Source organism: Suricata suricatta, chromosome 4 (assembly GCF_006229205.1).
Source record: "Suricata suricatta isolate VVHF042 chromosome 4, meerkat_22Aug2017_6uvM2_HiC, whole genome shotgun sequence".
Lineage (NCBI taxonomy): Eukaryota > Metazoa > Chordata > Mammalia > Carnivora > Herpestidae > Suricata > Suricata suricatta.
Window position 1 is genome coordinate 680,197 of NC_043703.1, and position 26,322 is coordinate 706,518.

Below are 26,322 nucleotides of genomic sequence, written 5' to 3' on the forward strand. Positions count from 1 at the left end.
AGGAAGAAGACCCTTCGGCCGGCGGCGCCCGTCACGTGAGGCCGCGCCGCGCCCGCACCGTCACGTGACCACCGCGGATCTCGCGAGAGCGCGAGGGCACGGCGTCTTCTCCTCCTGCTGCCGGCCTCGCACGTGACCTGCGGGCACGTGACCATTGCGCCACGTGATGCATGCCCCGCCCCCGGGCCGCTTGAAGCCGAAGGTGCGCGCGGCGGGCGCGTGGTGAGGCGCCTGTCGAGGGACCGGACGGTCGCCCCCGGGAGGGGCGGCGTTCTGCCGAGGACCGCGCGACCCCAGCCTCCCCGTGCCCCAAGGGACGCAGCGAGGCCCGCGCTGACTGCGGATTTCCGCTGGGGCCGCAACACCGACGTGCACCACTCTCGCGGCGCTGGGCGCTCGGCCGCGGGCCCCTCTGGCCCGCTGACGCTCGGGAGATCGAAGTGGGGGGCCAAGGGTGGGGAGGGGGAGGAACCCGTGCACCAAATGTCACAATTCACGTCTGAAACGAAACAAAAAGGTTTTTTCTAAGCAACTCAAAGCACAGAACTTAGGGTTGGACAAAATCTGGGTTGAAGGGGTTCAAAGGTTATACGGTGACTTCCGGCTGGGACACTCTCCTGAAGGATATGTCGGAACAAGGCGGGGGGCACAGTTCATCCAGAAAGTTCGGAAATGCTGGTGATAATTATATCCCCGCGTGCCACGGTAAAGGAAATCAGAGTCTGTCTGTTTCTAGCACCTTCCGGAAATACCTTTCGGGCTCACTCCATATTGCCTGAGTGTAAGGGAACCTTTCCCTGGTTTCCCTAAAGTATCCCTGGGTCTTCTCTGTTCTGCCATTGCTGTCTGGGGCTCCGGCACCCCTCCCTTTACCACACCCCACCCCCCACCCCACCGCCACCCCTCGACTGGTGCGTTCCTCAGACGCCGATTTTCCCGGCTCCTTCTCCTGTCCTGCCGCCTCACTGAGATCTTCCCATCTCACCGCCTCTGGAGACTACTGCCTGTCACTCTAGTGACACTCTGGTGGCTTGCCCCCCCGCTCCCCCACACCTTAGTTCCTAATGCTTGTTTGCTTTTTAGTAAATTTTGTTTTCTTTCTTGTTATTTCTGTCCAGTTTCCCTTCCTCTCAGCTTCTAACCTACTATCAGACTTCTGTTGGGTCTGCACCTGAGGACAGTGGCACGGCATGCGCAGTCCCCTCCCCACTCTGGCCTCTGTTCCAAAGGAGGTTTCCCTTTATTAATGTTCACAGAGGTAGGAGTTAGTGGTTCTTAAAATACTTTGTATGTTTAAGGGTGAAGAACACATTAAGTAGATCCTTCGCGGATAACAGAATAGAGGCAGGTTTCTGGCTGTGGAAGAACTTACAAATAAGGGGAAGGGGAGGATGGAGCCTGTGAGGCTGCCGCTGCCCTGTGTTTAAAGACACGTGAGATGGATAGTCACGGAAACCACACATTTACTAGGTAAAAAGCAATGGTGTTCAGTACATATTGGCAGTTTATACCCCCATCAGCGACTGTTAGAGGGCAAAGCACTGTCTTTTGCCTGGCTGTTCATCACACCGGCTGGAGCATTTGCTTCTATTTCTGTTCCACTCAAGTTACCACTTTTTCTTTGCCCAGGAACTAGCTGGCAGTCACTTGCAGAATAGTCTGGTTGCCTAACACTGGGCAGCAGAGAGGAAGGGCCCCCGCGGTGCTGCAGTTAGAGGGGGGTCTGTGCCGCCTCCTGGCATTTACTACCCAGGAACAAGGTTTTTCACTTCTCTTTCCCACTTCTCCTGCCCATTTACCGCAAGAACATTTACTTTTGGTTTATTAATGATACAAAAGGCAAGTATATTGTGGCTGAAAAGTGTAAGACTATGTTTACAGGATAAGTTAATGAATAACACATCGGAAGAATAGAAAACTGTAAGCTTTCGAGTGAAACATGCTAGTGAGTGGGGAAGAATCAGGCTCCTCTCACACAGCACTTGGGAAAATCAGTCTCTCCGTTAAGACACTTAGACTGCCTATACTTTCTTGGTGTTTAAAATAATGCCACAAGGAGCGCCTGAGTGGCTCAGTCAGTTGAGTGTCCAGTCCTTGATTTCAGCTCAGGTCATGATCCCAGGGTGCTGGGATCAAGCCCAGAGTAGGACTCCACGCTGAGCAGGGAGCTGCTTAGGACTCTCTTCCTCTGCCCCCCTTCCCTGGTTGTACATGTGGGTGCGCGCTCTCTCTAAAATAAAATAGTAAAAAAAAAATAATGCCATTGAGGTGTATTAGGTGGCTCAGCCAATGAAGCGTCTGACTTTGGCTCAGGTCATGATCTCACAGTTCGTGAGTTCGAGCCTGTTTGGGACTCTCTCTTTCCCTCTCTTTTTGCCCCTCCCCCACCTGTTCATTTTCTCTCTCAAAATAAATAAATAAACCTTAAAATCATGCCGTTGAGAACATCTTCTATACATGTCTGATAACTTCCTTTCAACAGATTCCTTGAAGTTCTTAAACCATGGCAGTCTTTCTTTTGGACAGTCGTGAAAAAGGAACTCTCATAAAAAAGAACCGAAACATTTACTTCCTTGGAAAGCAGATTAACTCAAAGTGGTTCCAAGTCATTCGCAGCATGAGTAACTGTGTAAGTTCAATTATGCTCATCTCCCAGGGACACACTCACCTGTGTCGCCTGTGGACCATGGAGGCTGGGGTGGCGATAACTAGGGCCTGTGCTTGTTCGAGAAATGAGCTGTGGTTAACCAGAGCCTTTTCCTAATGGTGGGAGACACAGAATGGGAACTGAAATCAACACAAAGATATTTCAACGCTCGTTACCCCTTAATATGCTAAGAGGGGGTGGGGTGGATTCCACCACCAGATCAACTGTTTGCCGTTCACCTGCTGGAGGCCGCTGTGTTGTTACAAATAAAGTGTGATGAACACTCAAAACCGTATCACTGGGGGGATGACGCTTTCCCTTCTCTTGGGCAAATCCCGCAGAATGGAAAAGCCGGGTCATAGGGAGTCTATGTTTAAAGACAGACGAACACTTTTCCAGAGTGGTGGCACTATTGTATATCCACCCCAACAGTGACATCCTTGTCAACACTCGGTATCACCAGTCTTCCCAGTGAGAAGCCAGGACAGCTGCACCGCTGTGTCTCCTCGTGACTGGTCTGCGTCTTCCTGAGGACCAGTGAGGCGAGACGTCCCTCCACGTGCCTCAGAACCGTTCACCTATCTTCTTTGGTTAGTGTCTGTTCAAACTTCGCCCGAATTTGTTAAAATGGTTTATTGCTTTTGAGTTCTAAGTGTTTTTGTTTTATATAGCCTGGATAGAAATACTTTGATGCATTCTAAATATTTTCTCTCTTTATATGGCTTGCTATTTTATTTCTTAATAGTATCTTTCAAAAAGCAAGCTTTAGGGGTGCCTGGGGGCTCAGTGTGTTAAGCGACCGACTTCAGCTCAGGTCATGATCTCACGGTTCATGGGTTCAAGCCCTGCGTCTGGCTCTGTGCTGACAACTTGGAGCCTGGAGCCTGCTTCAGATTCTGTCTCCCTCTCTCTGCCCCTCTCCCACTCATGCTCTGTTTCTGTCTTAATAATAAACATTAAAAATGTTTTTTAAAGCAATATTTAAATTAAATTAGAATCTAATTGATCAGTATTTCCTTCAGGCTTCATGTATTTTGTGTTCTAAGAAATCTCTGTATTTCTCAACATCTTAATAATTTTCTCTTGTGTTTTTTTCTGGAAGTTTCATGGTTTTAACTTCTACAGTTAGGCCTATAATCAAATTAAATTTTGTGTAAGGTGTGAGATAAAAATCAGTGTTGATTCCCCCTCCCACCCCATATATGATAGCTATTTGGCAAAAAGACCTTTGTGAGCCATTACGTTACCTTGGCGTCTGTGTTGAAACTGACATGGCTGCATGCAGTTGGGCGTTTCCTGTCGCGTTCAGCTCCTCTGCTCGGAGGCCCCGGGGCCTCTGTCTCCAGCTTCACAGCAAGTCTTGCAGAGTTAGGGAGAGTAAGCTCTCCAGCTGCTCTTTTACAAGTTGCTTTGACTCTGAATTTCATACACATTCTAAGAGGAGTTTTCTAAAGGATTTTGGTGAGCCTTGGGTTGAAGGTACTTCCCACCTTGGAGAACGTGGACGTGTTAACAACCGGATGCAGTTCTTCATTTGTTTTATTCTCCTTTAAGTATTTTCAGCAACGCGTTGTAGTTCTCAGGGGACATGTCTTTTACATAGTTTATAATTTCTTTCCCTGTATTTCACACATTTGTGGGTGCTACCATGAATGGGGCTGTACTTTTAAATTTCATTCTCCAGTTGCTGCTAGAATGCGGGAATAGAGTTGACCTTTGTCTAGGGACATCTCATGACTTTGTTAAATTGGCTCATTAGCTCTGGTAGCAGTTTTGTAGATTTGATTTGTTCTACCCCCAAGATCATGTCGCATGAATAGACTACTAACTCCCTTCCATCTGTATGTGTTTTCTTTCTTTGTCCTGTCTTGGTGGAGTGGCTAAGACCTCCATCCTCAGACTCCAACCCCAGCTCTGTCCCAGCATCCCAGGCAAAGCTTCCGGTCTGCTGCCATGTTGCATAATGTTAACTTAAATCTCTAGTAAATGTGAGGAAGTGCTTTTCTATTCCTAGTTTGCTAGGCGTTTTTTAAATCAACAGTGTTAAATTTCATTAAATACTTCTTCTATTGAGATGATTATTTGTTTTTATTTCTTCTTAGATTTTTCAAATGTTAAATTAGCCTTGTACTCCTGGAGAAATTTTCACTAGGTTTTGGTGTATTGACTTTATATATTGCTGGATTCAAACTGCTAATAATTGGTGTGTAATTTTCTTGTCTGGTTTTTGTATTGGGGTAATGCTGGACTCAAAGTCAGGTGTGAGGTGTTCTCTCCTGGTTTTTGAAAGACTGTGTAAAATTGGTGTTATGTTGGGGCCCATCCGGCCAAAAAGCCTGCGGAGGTGATCCCACTGTGACGGCAAGGCCTCCCTTGCCTCCAGGGGGAGCGTATGGAATCGCAAAGTCCCTAGCCTTGTCTAGGAAGGCGCTACCCTGGATCACGGTTGGCCCTCCCCCCATTTGAGGATCAAGACAAAAGAACGAAGGTCCTGGGAGACTGGGGTGCAGTGCTGTGTGGCCTTTGGGACCCTGCTTCCCCTGCTTGAAAATGTGTGCACTTGACGGCTTGACCTAAGTGGATCAGAGACTGGCGTTAGTTCTCCTATTGTTCATGCCACTTGGTGATTGTGGCTTCAGTAAATGGGCAGATTTTCTGATTGAAACTTCCTCCCTAGTTAGAGGCACCTTACTCACAGACTATTGTTTGAACTTTTAAAAACAGCCTTGTCATAAGCTTCAGTTAATATTACACTATATACGCAAAATAAGAACCCCACTGGCGTATTTTTAGTGATAAATTATGGTTTTTGATCTTCTGTATTGTCCTTCATTTCTATCTTTAACTCTCTGTTCTCTCTTCCATGAAAACAATGATCCTTTCTGAAACATGTGATTCCTAAGAAGTTACAAACAATGTAATCATTAAAAGAAAGATGTAATCACTTGTGGTATATAAGACACCAAGTTTCACAGTAAAGTGTGGTCTCTTCCACCATTCATGTTGTCTGTGTTCTTTCTTGTAGGTATTTCGCCGACACCAACCCCCTACTCAGGGACCCTTAGACTCGGGTGCGTGGGCTGGTCCCCTGCAGTGTTACTTCTTCCTTGAAGGTTTAATAGAACTCACCAGTAGACTCTCTTCCTGGGGTTTTCTTTGTGGAAAGATTTTAAACTATAAATTCAATTATTTTCTATTTCTTCTTGTGTCCATTGTGAATTTCATGGAATTTGGCCCTGGCGTCTAAGTTGTAGAATTCACTGGCCTAAACCGACTCAAGACATTCTCCGTAGGATCTGTCCCCGTGCCCTTTCATTCCTGGATTGATAATGTTTGTTACCTGTCTTTAACTCGTCCAGCTAAAGGCTCATCATTTTGTCGGTCTTCTCAAAGAATCAAGTTGCTTTGGATTTTATTGATTTCTCTGTCCATTTCCTATTTCTCTGATTTCTACTTGTATTATTTTCTTCTATTTACTTGGGTTTTAAGGTGCTCTTCTGTTTCTGGCTTTTGAAGGTAGATATTTACATCACTGTATTTAAACCTTTCACCTTTCATCTTTTTAATGGAAATATTTGAAGCTATCAGTTTCCCTGTAAGCATCTCTTTAGCAGTATCTTATAAACTTCTATATGTTGTATTTTCCTATTCATTCAAAATATTTTCTAATTTTCCTTGTGAGTTTTGATTCATGGGTTATTTAAAAGTATATAATTTACTCACTTTAGCTATTTATTTTTTTTGTTTTGAATTTTTTTAATGTTTTATTTATTTTTGATACAGAGAGAGACAGAGCATGAGCGGGGGAGGGGCAGAGAGAGAAGGAGACACAGAACCGGAAGCAGGCTCCAGGCTCTGAGCTAGCTGTCAGCACAGAGCCTGACGTGGGCTTGAACCCACGAACGTGAGATCTGACCTGAGCCGAAGTCGGAGGCTTAACCGACTGAGCCACCCAGGCGCCCCTCACTTTAGCTATTTATATTAGAATTACTGGCCTATTTATTTGAAGCCAGCTAGGGCTAGCTCAGCCAGAGGAACGTGTGACTCTTGATCTGTGTTGTAAGTTTTGTTTTCACCACAGGCTTGTTAAGTTTGAGCCCCAAGGTGAGTGCAGAGAGTGCTTAAAAATAAAATCCTCAAAGAAAAAGTGTATTGCTTATTTTCCAAACATTTAGTTATTAATAGTTCTTTTTCTGTTAGATTTTAATTATTATTATTATTATTATAAGATTTCTATTTTATTTTCATTTTGGTCAGAAGACATTCTGTAAAATTTCAGTCCTTTTATTTATTTAAATTTTTAAATGTTTATTCATTTTTGAGAAAGAGAAAGTGAGAGTATGGAGGGGTAGAGAGAGACATAGAATCCAAAGCAGGCTGCAGGCTCTGAGTGGTCAGCACAGAACCCGACGTGGGACTCGAACTCACGAACTGTGAGATAATGACCTGAGCTAAAGTCAGACGCTTCACCTCCTGAGCCACCCAGGCGCCCGAACTTCAGTCCTTTGAATCCTAAGACGTGCTGGACGCCCCCGCGTGGCTGCCTTGACGCCCGTCCCCGCGCTGGAAAGAGTGTTCTGCTCTGGGTCTAATATCGTGCAGTTAGCAACAAGGTCGGTCCGTGTTTTTCCTGACTCTGCTTACCAAGCACCAGGGGGTCCTCAAGCCTCTGCCCACAGGCCTGGGTTTGTCTGTGTGTCTCCACTTGCTCTTTCCAGCTGTCTGCATTCTGATGCTGTCAGGAGAGCCCTGTGTGCTCAGCATTAAAGCTGAGGAAGGCCTCCTTTTCCTTTATGAAACGGTCTCTTCAGTCCTTGTCCTGAGGTCTACTTGGTATTCGAGTGACCTCTCCAGAGTGCTACTTTTGATTAGTTTTCATGGTTTTAGATTTGAAGTGTGTGTTTAGCAGATGATGTAGACCTTGGTCTTAATTCTGTATGGGACTGTCTGTCTTCTAGGGTGTCTCCGGTGGGCTGAAGGGGTCTTTCCTGACTGAGAACTGCACTGCGTGTCTGTGATGTGCATCAACACGCCCTTTTGTGGCAGGAGGACAAGTTAGGAGTACATTTGTGGGCATCAGTTCACAACAACGCCACGAGCTAATGAGCATATTAACTCCTTATAAAAGATACGAAAAACAAGTTTAGAGAATTTAAGTAATTTTCATAGGGGCACCCAGATGGTTACAGAGCCAGGCTGTCGCCCCTGGGGCACCTGACTTCAACAGTGCAACCTTGAACCATCTCTCTCCATCAACTCTGGGGCCTCGAGAATGTTCCCTCCCTGAGAAGCAGACCCAGAACACTCTGTCCACTGTCAAATGCAAGGTCTCAGCTTCCTGAGGAATTGACCTGATTCCTACATCACTGATAACAGAAGCCCCTAGAAGTCTCCCCAGCTTCTCAGCTGCTGCTTTGCCTTTATCTCCATCTGTACCTACTTTTACATAATGGCCCGTTCTAGCAGGGACACATGTACACGCACATACACATACACAAACGCACGTGTATACACACAAATACACATGTACACACAGATATACAAACACAAACACATACAAACATGTATACACACACAGACACACATACACATGAGCACACAAACACGAATACACACACATTTACACAAACACGCACACAGACACAAATACACATACACACGTGCTCATGCGCCTCGGCCTGACCGCTCCTCTCCTCTCAAGCCCTTTCCTCCGTTCCTTTCCTCATCCAGAGGAACCCTGCCTCACCCCTGCCGGCCCCTCCCCCTGCCCTGCACCATCTGCGAGGCCCCTGGTTACTAACAACAACACCGGCCATTTCTTTCCTCAGACTCCTTCCTCCTTGGTTCCTTGGCATGCTCACTCTCCCCCACACCCGCTCCCGTGCCCACCTGCTCAAGCTCACTCTTGCTCCCCTGCACACCCGCTTGAGCTCACACTCTCCTGCACACTTGCTTCCCCACACACTCAGGCTCACACTCACTCCCGTGCACACCTGCACGTCCCCTCAAGCCCAAGCTTGCTCCCACACACACTCACACTCTCATACACCTACTTGAACTCACACTTGCACACCTGGTTGACCTCACACTTGCTCTCCCACACATGCTTTCCTGCACACCGATCGAGCTCACATTTGCTCCGCTGCACACTCACTCGAGCTCACACTCCCACATCCTCTTGAGATCACACTCACCCACTTGAACTCACACTCACTCTCCTGCACTCGCTTGAGCTCACTTGCTCCCCATATACTCACTCTGCCACACACCCCGAGCTCACGCTCACTCCCTTGCACACCCACTTGAGCTCACTCACACTTCAGAATTCGCTCCCCTTCACACTTGCTCGAGCTCACTCTCGAACACCCACTTGAGTCCACACTTGCTCTCCTTCACGCTCGCTCCTCCTCACGCCAACCCACTCACACCCCTGCTGACACACATGCCCACCGGTGCACATCTGGGAATTCTATCCAGGCCAATAAAGTGTGCAGCACAATCACCTGGCCGTGGACTCTGTTGGGTCAAAGGTGTAGGCGTCTCGAAGGCAGAAATCCATTCGTAAGTTTGCTGAGACCGTCACCCCGTGTCACAACCAAGGCCGTGGGGCCAGCTCCAGGACACCTGGACCTCCCCCTTCTGCTCGCCTCCCAAGAGCCAAGCCCCTGGACCCCCCACCAGGCCTCTCGGTTCCTCCCCTCTCCTCTCCCTTGCGGGTGAGCTGGGAGGCACCAGGACTTGACCTCCCTGTTCTGGCGGCTCTTCCGGCATCTCCCCTGCCCCCAGTGCTGCCCCAGGCCCCGCTTTCCTGCAGCCCCACACCTGCTGGCCATCATGTCACCCTGGTCCCCTCACCATGGCCCCCCTCCACTCCCCGCCACCAGCTTCCCTGCTCCTCTGGAGCACACGCCCAGGGGTCGGACTTCTCTCCAGGCCCGTCCTCCGGCCCCCTCTCCTGCCCAGCCCAGGGCATCCCCACCCCTCCCGGCTCAGGCCTGCCTTCCCAGGGTGATGCCCAGACACCTGCGAAGGAGTCCCGCCCCCGCCTCCAGTCCTGGCTTTTCTCCCTTCTGGAAACGGCAGTGGGCGGGTGCTGCCTGCACACATCTCCCTGAGCGCGGCTGCCCTCCCCACACGCCCACGGGAAGATCTCTTACCCGAAAATTTCCCAGTTAAGCTTGTTGCCACATAAACTTTTCAGAATGTCATTTATCACTTAAGAATGTATCTTAATTCCTAGTTAGACCCTTTTTCCACTGCAGGGAAGGGGCAGAGAGAGGAGACACAGAATCTGAAGCAGCTCCAGGCTCTGAGCTGTCAGCAGAGCCTGACGTGGGGCTCGAACCCACAAACCCTAAGATCATGACCTGAGCGAAGCGAGATGCTCAACTGACTGTGCCCCCCAGACACCCCTGTATTTTAGCTTCAGAACCCCCTTCGCTGTGTTCTGAAGTAGAGGGCGTGTGGCTGCCCAGACGTGGGGCAGACAAACGTCAGAACAGCCACTCCCGTCCCTCAGGTGTTCTCCGTGCTCCTCAGTCACGTGAAAATGCTTTTCGTGTGGACACTGTTTGCTACAGGGCGTGCTGTCACTTGCTGTTGCCCGAGGCTTTCCTAACTCTGCGTCTGTGGAAGCTTTGCTCCTTCTGTGGTCGCAGCCTTCCAGCCGCTTCCTTCAGATGCTGCGAGCACGCAATCATCTCGCCGTCCACGTCATTTCCCGGCTCCTCTCCGGCCCCTGCCTGTCCCTGCCCTGTCTCCCCGTCCCCCCTGCTCCGCCACGCTGGCCTCCCGTGGCGGCCGTGACCGTGTCCGCCCTGCTGCCGGGTTCCTCTGTCCGCCGTACTGGGCACAAAATTTAAGTCGCTGAAGAGGAGAAATGTGTAGTTCGCACAGCACAAGTTTTATTAATGTGATTTTAAGGCCAGTTAAACTAATTTTATTCAGAGTAAGTCTACATTAAATTACAATATTAACAATCTCTAGAGATAATGAACATAAAGTTTAAGAAATAGAAATCTATTTGGTCTTTTATAGACCACAAATCATAGAACTCACAAATGAAAATTTACAAATATAGAAATAATGAGGATACTTGAAGGGCGAGATTTTCACATGGAAACCCATAAGATGTCATATTTTAAACAAGCATGTCTCATAAAGAGAAATTTTTAATAATTTAGCACAAAATCAAATTATATAAACTTGGTATATTCCAGAAAATATTGCTTTAAACATTTATACCATGATCAAAATTCCTTTGGTAGCTTTTAATCAAAACGAAACCTGCTACTACATAAAATATAAAGAACTCTGAAACGTTACAGCGCGCGGCACTGACGCCACCGGCCCCCCACCTCACCTGCACAACAGGAAACCAGGCGCCCAAAAAACCCTTTTAATCTTCTGACAAAATCGCCCCGCTCCCGCCACCAGGGCCCGAGAGCCCGTCACTGCCGCCACGCTGCTTGCAGGGGCCGTCCCCGCGGGACGCAATCTTGGAAGCGTGAGCACACACTACCCCCTGCACCCCGAAGCAGAAAACTCACCAACAACTCAGCGAAGTAGAACAAAGACGCTCGGAGCTCACCGCAGCGGGCACCCCCCACCGCCCGTGTCTCGAGGGGAGACCTTGCTCTCAAAAGTCAGTCATCAGAGTGTAAAACGTGGAAAAGGAAGGAAATGAACAGAGGTATGTTTTGACACCGTTTCTTCCGAACGCTCGCTGACGAGGGGCTCCGGTCGGGGACGGCGGGGACGGCGGGGACGGCGGGCAGGAGGGGCGCGCCCGCCGGCTCCGAGGCCCCCACGCAGCACGGGGGGCTTTCTAACGTGCGCTCGTGCTCACCCCCCCCCCCGACCTCTCAGCGGCCTGCTGCGGGAGCAACCCAACGTCTTCTCGTCCGAGCTCAATGTCATTCTGCACAGAGCAACGGGAACAATGAAACACTGGAACGAGTAAGAGGGAAAAATGGAGGGAAAGACCCATGCCGCCAGCAAACCCTCGGGCTTCGTGAAGGGCCGCCCGAGTCACCCTCTCCTAACCCCGAAGTCTCCGTGCTGGCTCCACGCCAGAGGCCCTGGAAACAGCACAGAATTGCTTCCCCGCCCCCAAGACACATTCTAGGGTCTTGCTGAGGACACAGGCGGCCGGCCCGTCAGGCCACATAGTGGTACTGATTCGGATTGTCTTTGTCTCTCTCCATATAGTCTCTGTCTATGAGAGATTCGATCCTCTTTTTCAAATCTCCAGGCTAAAAAAGAGAAAGACCCCCCCCAATTACAGCGTTAAATTTACAAACATAGGGGAACGCGACGTACGACAAAGCATGTAATCATAATGATGCCCAGAACTCTAGAAAACACACGTAACTATGTGTAAACTACTTATAACCTAATTATAAAATGAACACAATCATGACCCCTGCGTGAGAGACACCGTGAACCCGCTCTCTTGCTCCAGCGCTCCTGGGGTTTGCTGTCCGGCAGCCCGACGGCGGAGGCGCGGACCCACGCTTCACCAGCACAGACACACGCGCAGGCAGGCACGTCCTCCTGGGCCCCACGTTCTCATCTGTGGGACCGGGAAATCTGACCCCTCTGCAAGGACAGCTCCCCCTCCGTCCCGGATCCCCTGCCCATGCTGCTGAGGTCGTGGAACCGCAGGTCCGCAGGGGCCGGCGCCGGGACAAGCAAGCCCGGCGAACGTGTCTCTGGCTCCACCGCCGTAGAAAGCACACTTACGTGACACTTAGGAGCCAGCTTCTCCCGTAGAGGGCACGTCCACCAAATGGCCTAACTTCCTATCGAGTGATGGATCGCACATTCGCGAGATGTGGGGGAACCCAGAGGCCCGGTCAGGGCCGAGCCAGCTGCCCCGCCGCCACGCATGTCACCCACCAGTCAGGCCGGTAACTGCTGGGCCTCTCGTCCCTGAAGGGACACAGCACTCGCTCCGGCTCCGGGCGGCGAGAAGGGGACACACAGCTGGGCCGACCGCCCGACTCCCCACACGCCTGCGTACGGAAGATGCGGCAGCCCTGCGCTCGCTCGGGGAATGTGGTCTGCTCTCCCTATCCCCCTCAGAGAGGCTGGAGCATCAGCTGCTCTCCTGCCAAACCGGCCCCCATGGAACAGGGAACCTTGTCCCCGGGCCCGGCCGCTGCAGGGCCAGGTCTGGCGAGCCCCGCACTCCCCAGGTGGCCGCCACTGGTCTCCGGGCTCTCCCTCCCTGCTCCATGCTCCCCGGGTGCTCTCCAGCCTGCCCCACTGGTCTCCGGGCTCTCCCTCCCTGCTCCGTGCTCCCTGGCCTGCCCCACTGGTCTCCAGGCTCTCCCTCCCTGCTCCGTGCTCCCTGGCCTGCCCCACTGGTCTCCGGGCTCTCCCTCCCTGCTCCGTGCTTCCCGGGTGCTCTCCGGCCGGCCCCACTGGTCTCCAGGCTCTCCCTCCCTGCTCCGTGCTCCCCGGGTGCTCCCCGGCCTGCCCCACTGGTCTCCGGGCTCTCCCTCCCTGCTCCGTGCTCCCCGGGTGCTCCCCGGCCAGCACGGCCAGTCTCCAGGCTCTCCTTCCCTGCTCCCCAGCCGGCCGGCCGGGTCAGAAACTCTGGCCCAGACAGGTTTCAGGGTCGACTTTCTTACGCGCAGAAATGCAGAGGCATCACCAAAACAGGAACGCACTCTCAGGGCCTCCTGGGAACCTCACAGCCACGCCACGGAGAAGCCCCGCCTGGAGCTACAGCACGCGCCCAGCCCGCCTCCCCTCCCCTCCTAACAAGGCGGCAGTTTTAGGGACCTCTCATTCCTGGGATGGTGACCCTACTGTCCCCACTTGCCAGTTTCTCAACTTTTGGTGTGCACACAGGCAGATTTCTGCAGTAAATGATCACACGTGATGCAGGATAAATCATTCTAAAGTGTTAACAACTGAACATGCTTTTTCAGTGCTCCGCACGATACTACAAGTTGAATTAGCTCATGGACACTCACCTTTACTGGAAATTTCAGCTGATTATACAATTCAGAAACCAGAAGATTATGACCAAGCGTCTTTCTCATCTTCATTATTCTGACAATAGCAGCGTCAATCTGATACTGTCTGTCCTGAAACACTCTCTCGGTGGTGCTGGCTTGCTCCTCGACCTGCAGACAGACAGAGAAGACAGACAGACAGACACATGCACGTGAAGTGTAAACATATAGTTCAGTGTTATTTTATATTGTTAAGTTTAATGAGAAATTTCTTTTTGAGAGAGGGAGATGGAGGGGGGGTAAGAGAGAGAGAGAGAGAGATAGAGAGAGAGAGAGAGAAGGCAGCATGGGGGGGGGGAGAGAACCTTAAGCAGGTCCCATGCTCAGCATGGAGCCTGATGCAGGGCTTGATCTCAGGACCGACTGTGAGATCATGACCTGAGCCGAAATCAAGTTGGATGTTCAACCAACTGAGCCACCCAGGCGCCCCTGATAAAGAACTTTTGATGTAAAGAAAGGCCAAACATTGGGTAAACCCTATTCTGTTATGCATTTTTATTTGTTCAAGCAAAACCTAGTTTCCCAAGAACAGCCCAACTTCCGTACCGAAGCTTGAAAAAGAATGTAAAGTTGCATTTCCCTCATAAAAAAGCTAAAAAACACTATCAACCCTGTAGGATGCTGGATTAGGTCCAGCAGCACATCAGAGAGAGCAGAACGGAGCACAACAGCTATCTGAGTCGATCCCAGAAACGTCAGCTCTGCTCAGCATCAGGAAACCCAGGAACGGGGCGAGTATCCCCAGAGCTGTGTCAAGGTCAACGGGATTACGTGAGGTCTTGACAGACGCTGCAAAGACACAAAAAACCGAAAACCTATCCTTGATCTAAAACAAACTGTAACATACAAACAACAATTAAGAAAACCCCTGAACACGGCAAGAAGCGGCCGTCAGAAGCAAAGCGCAGACCCCGGCAACCTCAGGTTAGCTCCAGCAACTGCCGGGAGGCCGGGAGGCCAGCGGGAGGCCAGCGGAGGCGGGCCTACGCATGTGCGCGGGGGAAGTAAGCTTCAAAAAGGGGGAGCCACATGGCACTTGCATGGGAACGCTACCCCGAAAAGGTCAGTGCTCCCTGCCCGTGAGATAAAAGCATCAGGACGTGAAGAAAACACCCAAGAGCACCATTACTTCCTGAAACTGCTATTTCGGAAGTTCCGGCTGCGCAGCCAGGAGCCGACGTGGTAACTGTCTGCAGGCGCACTGCAAGTCCCGCATCCAGCACAACCGGAGACCGCCCAGGCCCCCGAGACGTCGTGAAGGGGCTGGACAGAGGCGAGCGGCGTCCGTCCCCACGTGCTAGCGACAAGCCGGCGGTTTACTGGTCCTCCTTGCTCAGCACCTTCAGGGCCTCCCCAGACTCCCCACCGCCCTGGCCGGCCTCGGGGGCGCCGCGCAGCGTGCCCGCGGCGGGCAAGCCCTCCCTGACCCACGGTGCTGGACTGCGCCTTCCTCTTCTCCCTCAAGCGTGAGAAGCTGGCGCGCAGTCACCGGGCACCTGGCTGCTGAAAGCTCCATGAAACAAAGATTTAGAAGTGATTATTCAGGGTGACTTCTCAGTGCCTCACAGAGGACCTGGACCACAGTAGGTGTTTAATGAGCATCTGCTGAACCATCTGATAAGAAATAGGCCAAGACTTCTGCTAGAAAACTGCCGCGAAGGGAAGAGATTTACATTTACGCGCACACGAACACAGACATGCACCAGACTCAGCATGGCCGTGATGTGCACCGCAGACCAGGTGCTGCACTCTGACCAAACATGTTAGTGTTCGGATTTGGAAAGCAGAGACACAACAAAATTCTTCTCAAACTTACTGGGAGAATCAATCTATAGGAACAAGTACATTAACTAAAAGAACTTGGGACCTGGATATGAAAGAGATCATTAGAATTTGTAGAACAGTTAAAAAACGAACTCGTAATATGTGAATTTAATAGGTAACAAAGGTGACATTAAGATAAGTGGTCAGAGAACAGTATTTTCAATTCAGTTTTAGAATAGGAAGGGTAGTTAGATTGTTTTTTGATACTAAATGATTCCTACACTGCTCAAAGAAAAACTTAAATGTAAAAACGACTAAAAGATACAGGTAATTAAAAAAAATGTTGGGTTAGGGGTGCCTGGGTGGTTCCAACATCCAACTTTGGCTCAGGTCATTATTTCATGGTTCGTGGGTTCAAGCCCTGCATTAGTCTCTGTGCTGACAGCTCAGAGCCTAGAGCCTGCTTCGGATTCTGTGTCTCTCTCTCTCTGCCCCTCCCCTGCTCACACTGTCTCTCTTTCTCTCTCTCTCAAAAAAATATATATATATATATAAAAAGATGAAGAATTGAGGATCAGAAAGACATGACGTGCATAAGCTACTCGATGGCATAAAGATGCTCAAAGAGGGGCGCATGGGTGGCTCAGTCGGTTAAGCCTCTGACTTTGGCTCAGGTCAGATCTCATGTTCATGGGTTCGAGCCCCGTGTCAGGCTCTGTGCTGACAGCCAGCTCAGAGCCTGGAGCCTGCTTCCAGTTCTGTGTCTCCTTCTCTTTTTCTGCCCCTCCCCCTCTCATGCTCTGTCTCTCTCTGTATCAAAAATAAATAAAAAACATTAAAAAAATTTTAAAAAAAGATGCTCAAAGAAATTCAAGCTAAAAGGCCAACAAGCCATCTTGTGCCTGTTGGAACATGGAGGGCAAAGGGCAGGGGGATGGAGGGCTAGGCCTCTTCTGAAACTGGACACTGAAATCCAGCAAAATCTGTCAGGCTGCCATTCGGAGAAAAGAGCGGCCCAGCTAACGAAAGTCCGTGTTCTTTGATCCTGTAGCTCCAGGGCAAAGGTTTTACACAAGAACAAGCCGACAGGTACACAGCGTGTGGAATGCGACCGACCGTATACCCAGCAGAGACAGAAAGGACCTAGACGCCCCGCCCCAGGGGCGCTGCCGAGCTCTGAGCGCAGGCGACCAACTGCTCCGCGCCCTCGAGAAACAGCGTTCTGACAGGGAAAGACAGCTGTGACACTGAGTGACACCGGGTCGCACAGGTGGCACATGTAAATGCCATGTGCAGAGTGACCCCGTTAAAGACAAAACAAGATGATACGTCTACACCACAGGAAAAAGCTGTACATCAAAGCAGCAGGAAGGGTCAGCTCTGGGGGACAGAGGGGACGGTCACGCTTTGAAATCTAACTCCAAACCTTTACACCTTTTAATCACTCTATTATAGAGATTCCTAAGAGTAAAAAAAGATGAGTCAAAGGATATATGTATTTAAATCTTTAACAAGTATGCCAAATTACTCACTAAAGGCATCTTTTAACAAACAAAAACAGAAGCACGCCCGGGGGGCTCAGTCAGTTAAGCCCTGGCTCCCGCTCAGGTCATGAATTCACGATCTGTGAGTTCAAACCCTGCGTTGGGCTCCACGCTGACAGCTCAGGGCCCGCTTGGGATTTTGTCCCATCCTTCTCTCTCTGTCCCTCCCTCCTTGCTTTCTCTCCCTCAAAAATAAACATTAACAATAAAATAAAAAGGTTTTTTCCCATATACTTGCCAACTCTGGGTATCATCAAACTTTTATTTTTGAGAGAGAGAGAGACAAAGCGTGAGTGGGGTAGGGTAGAGAGAGAGGGAGACAGAGAATCTGGAGCAGGTTCCAGGCTCCGAGCCTTCAGCACAGAGCCCAACGTAGGGGTGGATCCCGTGAGCTGTGAGATCAGGACCTGAGGCCACATCACATATCCACTGCCCAATGACTGAGCCACCCAGGCGGCCATGGGGTATTATTTGAAAACTTGAATTAAAAAAAGTTACTGATAAGTAAAAACATCTTTTATACATTTATATACCTATATATTAACCTAAATTTCTTTTCTAACTGGGCCCCACCGGAACCCCTCCGTCCACTGCTGGGAGTGGAGAGGCAGTGGTGCCACCTCAGGCCAACGCACGCTGCCCTGGTCGCGTGTGCCGTGGCCTTGTACCTCGACGGGGCCCCTCCTCATTTACGCGCAAGGGGCCGCTGCCCGCCCACCGGCTGGAGCGACAGCCTCCAGGCTGCGCGGGCTCCCTCGTGAGGAAGGGGCTGAGGGCAGCGCTCCGGGACACGAGAGGACGCCCCGCCGCTGTGCCACCCCCCCCCCACGCCCCTCGGCCGTGGCGGCGCTCTCAGGAGCCTCAGCAGAGGACTGTGCAAACTCACGCATCCTTGGGGAGCCCCCGGGGGGACACGACCCCGCTCATACGTACAGTTTCCTTCATCTGGATCTGGTTGATCTTTATTCGGAACAGCTTGTGCTTGAACTCCCCGTTGAACATGAACGTGTCCCCGTCTTCCACCTCCTTCCCTTTGGGACTCTTGACCAGGACACGTGCTTTGCCGCAGGCCAGGGACTGCAGCGTTCTCCGCAGCTCGGCGTCCTCTGGGTGGGGACAGAATGGGGCACGGGCTGGCACCGGCGCGAGCCAGTCGCTAGACGACAGTGACAGACCACGCCCTCACGCGAGATGGGCGGAGACTGGGCTGACACCTCACGAGGTCGCGCGGAGGCCGCGGGCCGCCCCGGGGGACCCTTACCTATGCCGGTGGCCATTCTTATTTCTTCAAAGCTGAATCCGTCCCCTTCGTTGAACATGAGAAGCACCAGCGTCTGGAACAGGGACACCTGGAACTCCTTCTTTCCCTTGAAGAAAACGGGATGCATCACGTGTAACCCTGTCTGTACAATCTTTGCAAGAGTTTAAAAGGGTTCTTTTTGCTCTCAAACTCCGTGGGGTGTGGGGCTGGGAGATGACTAACCAGACATCACACAAGAAATTAAATAGCCGACCACATAATAAAAGGACTTGATACTGCATCTGAAAGTTTTTCTCTTGAACCGTGTTTTAGGCAGAGAAGGTCTTTTGTGTATCGCGGCGCACGAGGAGTCCTCTGGTTACTTGAAGTCGCAGGCTGCTGGTGCGCGTCCCCTGAACGGCGGTGGGGGCACCGCGCGGGGGGGCGGGCAGAGCCCGGGGAAGAAGCGGGCAGGCCTAGCGCCAGCCTCGGTTAAAAGACTGAGAGAACGGCGAAGCACTCAGACCATCACGAGCTTGGCCCAGTCTCCCTCTGCGTGCGCCTGTGATGCGTGCCACGCGTGCGAGCCGGGCCTTGGACCCCGAGGTCCCTCGCTCCCGTCCCCCAGGTCCCCGCGGCAGAGCCCAGCACACGCAGGCGGTGAGCTCTGCGTGCAGGGAGGTGGCTGGGCTCCAGAGGAGAGCTGCGTCCCCAGCCTCGGAGGCGGGGGGGGGGGGGGGGGTCTGCAGAGGCAGGTGAGGAGGTGCGATCCACAGGCTGTATCCACACAGGGGTGATTTACAGGATAGACTGCCCAGTGCGTGGGGACAGGAGCAAAATCGCAACTTTGTAAAGAGGTCACTTGTGTGCACAGCTGAGTCTTATCTACAGAGCCGAAGGCAACCAGGTACACGAAGGCACTGTTTTGTGACCTGCTTCTGTCTGCACCTTCCTTCCGTGCAATGTCCCTTTCAGTGACAGCACCACGGCAATCGGGCTTCTCCGTCACTCCATGAAAACGCCTCATTAAGACCAATTTCTGGAATCGGTGCTACCCTAACAAAGCCCGCGACTTTGGAGGTGGGAGGTGCGCGGCCACGCCCCGCCCTCCGCATGGCGCATGCGCTCCTCCCAGCGCCCGCGGCAGGTGCTGCTCCGAAGTTTTAGCCTTCATCAATCAGTGCTCAAAACATGCATTTCACTGGGTTGTAATTTGCAAACCTTTGGCAGAAACAGAAAGGTTTTCAATGAATTTCATTTCTTAGATTTGCTTTTATGAGGTGCCTCTTCACATCCTTTGCTTTCTTCTTTTTTTAAGTCTGGAAGCTTCACACATTCGGGCTTGCCGTGGGGATCTCTGGATGGGTCCGATTCTAGCACATGCACTGCGGAAGCGAGCACTCCTTTGCTTTTTTCAACGAGGTAAATGCTTTTCTATTTTTACTGACTTTCATTGATTGGAATATTAATCCTTCAGCTGTTTACTATTACTGACCAAGAAAGGCAGTACTGAGTTATACTGGGTGATCTTTTCCTTTGTTTGCTACCAAAGTTCAACCACAACTTAAAATATTCTATTAACATGTTTATGGAAAACACATGAAACAGACAACGAACTTACTTCCTTAAACTCTGCTTTCAAAACAGCATGGCCCAACGTGGTTTGCCACTGAAGTTTTCGACCGCTGTGTTTTCCAAGATAAAATGTCTTAAATATTTCCTGAAGTTTAACCATCTGCCAAGCACAGGAAAACAACACACGTCTAAGGAACCACATATTGCTCAATTTACAAAGTTTTCCAACATTTTCACAGCTGAATGAAAAGATCAGTTCTGTATTCTGATAGTTGTTTTTCTGGATGATTCTGCTACGTGTGCAAACGTGTGCCACTTGGGCACAGCGGGGGTGCCTCCAGGCGGGCACTGCCGGAGGTCGCACTTCCTGGCCCTTTCTAGAAGGCCCTCCTGCCGCTGCTCTTTCCTCCCGGCCTCACACCAAACCGCCCCAGTCCACATCGCCTGGAATCACAGTTGATGGCCCTCCGGCTGATGATGATTAAGGATCCTCCCGTCCTGTCTGCAAGCCCCCGGCGTGCCCACGGCTGTGGAGGACACGCAAGGACCTGGGCGGTGGTGCCCATGGGAGCCGCGGTGGGCAGGGACACCCAGCGGCGCCTGTGCTCCTCCTCCGTGGTCGCCAGCACCCTCGGGCCCATTGGAAGGAGCCAGATGGGGACACAGGCCGTCACAGCGAGACGCTGCTTCCAGCGGCTCTGAGGACCCTGCATTCCTGCTGTTAAGGTTCTGAAAAGCCTCTCACTGAGTCTGTGACAGGTAGCGTCTCCGCACAGTACGTGAGGAAGCAGCCTGCGGGGTGGGCGCCTGCGCAGCTCAGTGGGCTAGACCCCCAGCTTTGGCTCAGGTCATGATCTCGAGGTCTAGTAGTTCGAGCCTGACATCAGGCGCGCTCTGCTGGCGGGGAGCCCACTTCAGATTCTCTGTCCGCCCCCACCTGTGCACATGCTTTCTCTCTCTCTCAAATAAAACATTTAAAAAAAATTATCAAAAATGTACTATTCCCCCAACTTAAAAAAATTTTTTTTTGGTGTCTATTTATTTTTGGTAGTGAGACACAGAGCATGAGCAAGGGAGGGCGGAGAGAGAGAGAGAGAGAGAACAGAATCTGAAACAGGCTCTAAACTCTGAGCCGTCAGCACAGAGCCCGACGTGGGGCTTGAAACCCCGAACCATGAGATCGTGACCTGAGCTAAAGCTGGATGCTTAACCGACTGAGCCCCCCAGGCGCCCCTTCCCCAAACACTTTTTAAAGTTTACTGCAGTGGTGCCTGGGTAGCTCAGTCTGTTAAACACCCAACTCTTGGCTTTGGCTCAGGTCATGATCTCACCGTTTGTGAGTCCGAGCCCCGCGCTGGACTCTGCTGACAGCTCAGACCCTGGAGCCTGCTTCAGATTCTCTGTCTCCCTCTCTCTTCCTCTCCCCCACCTGCACGCACACACTTGCTCTCTCTCTCAAAAATATGTTATTAAAAAAAGAACAGAAACAAAGCAGTCCACAGTGCTCTGGCAACACTCACTGACAGATGGAAGATAAAGGGCAAACGCTCTTCGCAACACTTACTTCCGGAGTTAAATGCACTTCCATAGGTGTGTATGTTGGCCAGTATCCCATTGTAAGTATATTCACTGTGAGATCTATAGAGCCTGGGTCACTCTGATTCTGCATATACTAAAAACAAAGAAAACCAAGATAAGACGGTTACTGTGGAGTATCATAAAAAATAACCAGTTCGTTAAAGAGTAACCGGTGTAAGTTTCAAAATACAGCTCCACATGTGTTTGGGTCTGGTCCTGAGTTCCAAAGTCACCTGGGGGAGTTTTTCTTTCTTGGTTGTGTTACCAACGCAGGATCCTAGAATACTTCTTTAAATCAAAAGTTCTTTATACATTTTGAGGGGTTACTTTTCTTTTTCATTTTGAATGCCGGTTACTTGAACACATGGACCTGAGTTGTGTGATTCTTGAGGCAAAGGGCTTCCTGCGGCCTCTGTGACCGCCTCACACAACGGAAAGCGGGCGGCTCGGGCCGGGCGTCTGACGAGAAACAAACAGAGCTTGCCTGCTTGAACTGCACCATGATGTCCTTGGACAGCTCCATGTCCTTGAACATGCCTTCCAGCTTGCTGGTGAACGCCGCGCCGCACTCTGGGACACAAGCGGAGGGGTGAGCGCCCCCGGAGCGAGGCCAGCGCAGGGAAGGGCGTGCCCTGGGGCCCACACGCTTACCGTGCTTCAGTTTGGACAACATGGATTTTTCAGCATCTACTGAGGCACTTTTTCCAACAAGGAGTCTTTTTGCCAAATCTTTTTTATAAAAGGCTTCAAAGACATCTTTCCCTGTTTATAAGCAAATGAAAATGGCGTGAGACTCTGGACCATGAACGTGCCCTCACTCAGCAGGGCCCGCGTGGGCCGCCTCCACGGGAGGACCCCGCCCCGCCTCACGGACACACGGGCCCTGCATGCACACGCGCTGCCTCGTCTCTCCATGCTCGGGGGGCCCCGGAACAGCACACAGTGTGTCTCACCGTGAATGAACCTGAATATTATCATGACCTTGTCGAGAATCCTCTCCAGCTCCTCGTCTGTCGCTTCTTTATTGCCCGCTCTCAATTTTGAATCAACATGTTTTGCTGTGAGGTAAAAGTTTGAGGTACTTGAGACACAAGTATTTGTTATATATTTTCTAAACAGAAAACAAGAACATCTTTAATTTCTACAAGCAGAAAGTAGACAACAACACTCTAGAACCTTTCCAAAAAGATTATTTTACTTTATGACAAAAGGTAGATTTTGTGATTTTTCTAAGAAAAGTTATTTTCAAGTCACATGAGAATAGATCACGACACTATCGCTCCAGGAACCAGAGGGCCCTGTCTTCAAGATGTGGCGTCCCTGAACACAGGGCAAGAGCAATTCTGCTTGAGCCTCCCGTTCCTGAGGCCTCAGATCAACCATGCCTTCTAGAAGCCCAAACCCCAAGAGTTCAATATCTATCTCTGGAGAAAACACCATCCAGAAGGTGGCACATTAAGGTCAAACTGCCTTGTGAATTTGTTGTTGTTTTTCCCTTATTTTTTTAAAACTTAATTTTAAAAAGTCATCTCTATACTCAATGTAGGCCTCGAACCCACAACACCAAGATTAGGCATGCTCCGCTGGCTGAGCCAGCCAGGTGCCCCTTTTTTTGCTGCTTTTATTAGTTTTCTTCCCTTACCAACTTTTAATTATGAAATCCTCCGAACACACACGGAGGCAGAGACTGCATAACAAACCCCATGCTGCCGTCACATACCCACAACAATCATCAAGAAGTCCAACGCTGCATCACTGTCCTTACTACATCTTCTTTGCCCTTTGCCTAAAAACTTTCACTGACAAGTGAGAGTCTACGAATCCTGAAATATCCTTTGGTATTACCTTGATGTAATTGTATAAAGTGATAAAAACTGTTCTGTCTTAAAATATGTGATCTTTTAAGACCTCATCCAGCGCACCTGGGTGGCTCAGTGGGTTGAGTGTCTGACTTCGGCTCAGGTCATGATCTCAGGGTTCATGGGTTCGAGCCCCACGTCGGGCTCTGGGCGGACAGCTCGGAGCCTGGAGCCTGTCTTCAGATTCTATGTCTCGCCCTCTCTAACTCTCCCCTGCTCATGCTATCTCTCTCTCTCTCTCTCTCAAAAATAAATAAAATGTTAAACATTTAAGAAAAAAACAAGACCGCATCCAATTTCATCCTACTGTAACCCTGGGGAGAGAATGGAAGGCAGGGACACGACAGTGTCCTCGTGCTGCACAGGCCCCTGGACCGCAGCCTCCGCAGGTACCAAACCCTCTTCTCCACCTTCGGAGCACAAGCCGCTGGCTGTACTCCAGACAGAACAGAGTCCGTCTTGCCCGACTGCGGCGCGGGGCCAGCTGGCCCGGGAGCCCCGGCGGAGCGCTCCTGGGCCGTCTCTGCCTTCGTCTGCGACACCAGGCGGCATCTGGACAAAACCACTGCTCCCCCCTCCCTGACAAATGCCGCGTGGTGTCCACTTCCAGGACATGGAAACACACAGTGGGCGCGATACACATCCTTCCCCGCCCTCCCCCAGGGTAGCCTGAAGATTCTGGGGCAGGATTTGACTTCAGTTCTCCTTCCTTTTCACACATGAAAACAACGTCTGGAATGGAGTTTTCTACCTATCAGTTCTGCGGGCTTATTCGGCCTCTTGTTGATAAAGGTCTCAAAGGACTCCTTCATCAGGTTGATGAACCTCTCACTCCTCTGGAAGCACACCTCTATCACGTGGTCCACCCGGTCCTTGAAATCCAGCAGGTCTTGTACCATATCTTTGTCCTTCTCGGGATTGATGACAATTGTTGTCCCAAAAGTCTACAAGAACACACACACTGAATCAGTGGCGGGTAACGGCACCACACGGTCTCCTGCTATCGATCATGAGACTTTAATATAAATAATCACTGCTTGTGTTAAATACGAAACCGTTTCAAAAGTCCCACAAATTCAGTCCACATTCAAGAAATTAAGTGAATATACAATTAATGCTTCAGTGTTTGAATTCTGCTTTTGGAAGAAGTTATGAGTGGGAAAATGTCCACTGCTTAAAAAAAAACAAAAACAACTCTCACTGGGGCACCTGGGTGGCTTAGTCAGTTGAACGTCCAACTCTTGATCTCAGTTCAGGTCAAGATCTCACAGTTCATGAGTTCAAGCCCCGTGTTGGGCTCCATTGGGATTCTCTCTCTCCCTCTTCCACCACCCCCCCAAGATAAAGTAACATTAAAAAAAGACCCAGAAACTTTCACTTACAAATTTCTCAGACATTCCCATGAACCCAACATGCCTACTTGGACTCTTGATTCTAATTTCCTTTTTCTTCCACTGCTACCCAAAGCCCAGTTGTAGGCTGTATTTTTAATTAAAAAATGCAATATCAAACATTACTGAACGTCTGTACGTGACAGCTGTTTGGGATATAAACTGTGGTAGATACAATGACACTATTTGATGTGTTTACAAAAGAGAGAGAGAGAGACAGCAGGCCCCAAATGGGGTCACCGTGCTAAGCCCACGCCAGCAAACCAGGACTTAACACCGACCTAACTTCAGTCTCCGCCCCTCACCGAGGAACGGAATCTTCAAGCAGTCAATCACTAGGCTTGTCAGCGCTAGTGAGGTCATCTGCCAGACAGATCTCGCTGTCCCTACGCAAGGTGACCCTGCCACAAGCGATCACTCTTTGCTAGAGTAACTTCCTTGTCCGCCCCCCTCCTGCCCATGAGAGGCTTCCCTGTCACCCAGGCCCCTTCTGTCTCCTGCTGGATGCTATGCTGCTCGGTCTGCGAGTCACTGAATAAAGCCAGTAAGAGATTAAAGAGCTCCTCAGTCCAATTTTGTCTTTTAACAGATACATACTTTGGGAAGACTGCTCTTTATAGTACATATACATGCACTTACGTGTCCTAATGTAAGTGGAGGCAGATTATTGCTGAAAAGGTACAAATGAAAGTGGCAGCAATCTCTTCTGGGAGGGACACCGTGCGGCCAGCAGGGGTGGGAGGGACGCTGCCCCCGGACGCTCTGGTGCTGAGTGCATTTAAAAATAACACACACACGCGCTGCCAGGGCCCAGCTTCACCGTGACAATGACACCGTGTTGAACATAATCTCCAGTTTTGTCAGCGTGACTGCACGTCGGTGACGGACACTCAGGAGCAGCGCTCCCAACACTGGTTTCTAGACCCGGACTGACACCTGCAGAGGGGCCTTCCCGTGCACACGCACGTTCCTGCTCCAAGAGCTCATCGTCAGCAAAAACCCCCATTCTCCGCTCGACATTTCCCGCACCAGACAGCTCTGGGGCCGACCGGCGTGAGGCAGTTCCCTCGTCCAGCTCTGGGCCGCTGCGCACGGAGGGGCTGGGCCCGTGTGCACGGGCTTCCCGCGAGGAGGCAGAGAAGCAATCTTAGGACTGATTATTCCATAAAGTGCACGCAGGCTTTCCACAGCCCTCTCTATTTAACTGAAATCTTGGAGATCATTCCAGATTCACGTGCAGTAGAAAGAACAGAGATCCCTCACACGCGCGGCCCAGCTCCCCCCCCATGCCGACATCAGGCCAAGCTGCAGATGAGTGTCCCCACCAGGACCCTGGCAGTGGCACACTGCGGCTGTCTAGTCCAGGCCGCCCCTGCCCCCAACTCGTCCCCAGGGCAGCCTTGTGGCCCCGCCCCCTCCGCCAGCACGAAGGCCCTGCGCTGCCTTCCCGTAACCACACGCAGACGTGCCACAGGCCCATCACAGCACCGCGGCAGGAACAGACCTGGACGGTGGGAAATGCGGCCACACACACACCCAACGGATCCATCAAAACACGTGCCCACTCTCACGAGCAAAGGCATGAGGTATTTAAAAAGCAGCCTCACAAAACGGCGGCTGTTGGAGGCCGTGCCGGTGCACGGCGCCAGAGGCCTGGCAGGTGCCCAGCGGCGGCCTTCGCGGACGGCTGGCTGGGG

At 51.0% G+C, this 26,322-nt stretch overlaps 2 protein-coding genes across 2 annotated transcripts in view; both read right to left on the reverse strand.

The window, feature by feature from the left end:
• The window catches only part of LAMP1 (lysosomal associated membrane protein 1), a 15,998-nt gene extending 15,843 nt beyond the window's left edge, over positions 1 to 155 (reverse strand). The window contains exon 1 of the mRNA XM_029938389.1: positions 59 to 155. Within this exon, the coding sequence (XP_029794249.1) occupies positions 59 to 155 (97 nt within the window). The remainder of the gene's footprint in view (positions 1 to 58) is intronic.
• Positions 156 to 10,529: 10,374 nt separating this feature from the next.
• CUL4A (cullin 4A) overlaps positions 10,530 to 26,322 on the reverse strand; it is a gene marked incomplete at its 5' end in the record, with an annotated part of 38,782 nt that continues 22,989 nt past the window's right edge. The window contains 10 exons of the mRNA XM_029938390.1: positions 10,530 to 11,901; positions 13,633 to 13,785; positions 17,916 to 18,088; positions 18,244 to 18,349; positions 19,844 to 19,957; positions 21,362 to 21,469; positions 21,860 to 21,945; positions 22,027 to 22,137; positions 22,329 to 22,433; positions 23,986 to 24,178. Of these exons, the coding sequence (XP_029794250.1) occupies positions 11,806 to 11,901; positions 13,633 to 13,785; positions 17,916 to 18,088; positions 18,244 to 18,349; positions 19,844 to 19,957; positions 21,362 to 21,469; positions 21,860 to 21,945; positions 22,027 to 22,137; positions 22,329 to 22,433; positions 23,986 to 24,178 (1,245 nt within the window). The remainder of the gene's footprint in view (positions 11,902 to 13,632; positions 13,786 to 17,915; positions 18,089 to 18,243; positions 18,350 to 19,843; positions 19,958 to 21,361; positions 21,470 to 21,859; positions 21,946 to 22,026; positions 22,138 to 22,328; positions 22,434 to 23,985; positions 24,179 to 26,322) is intronic.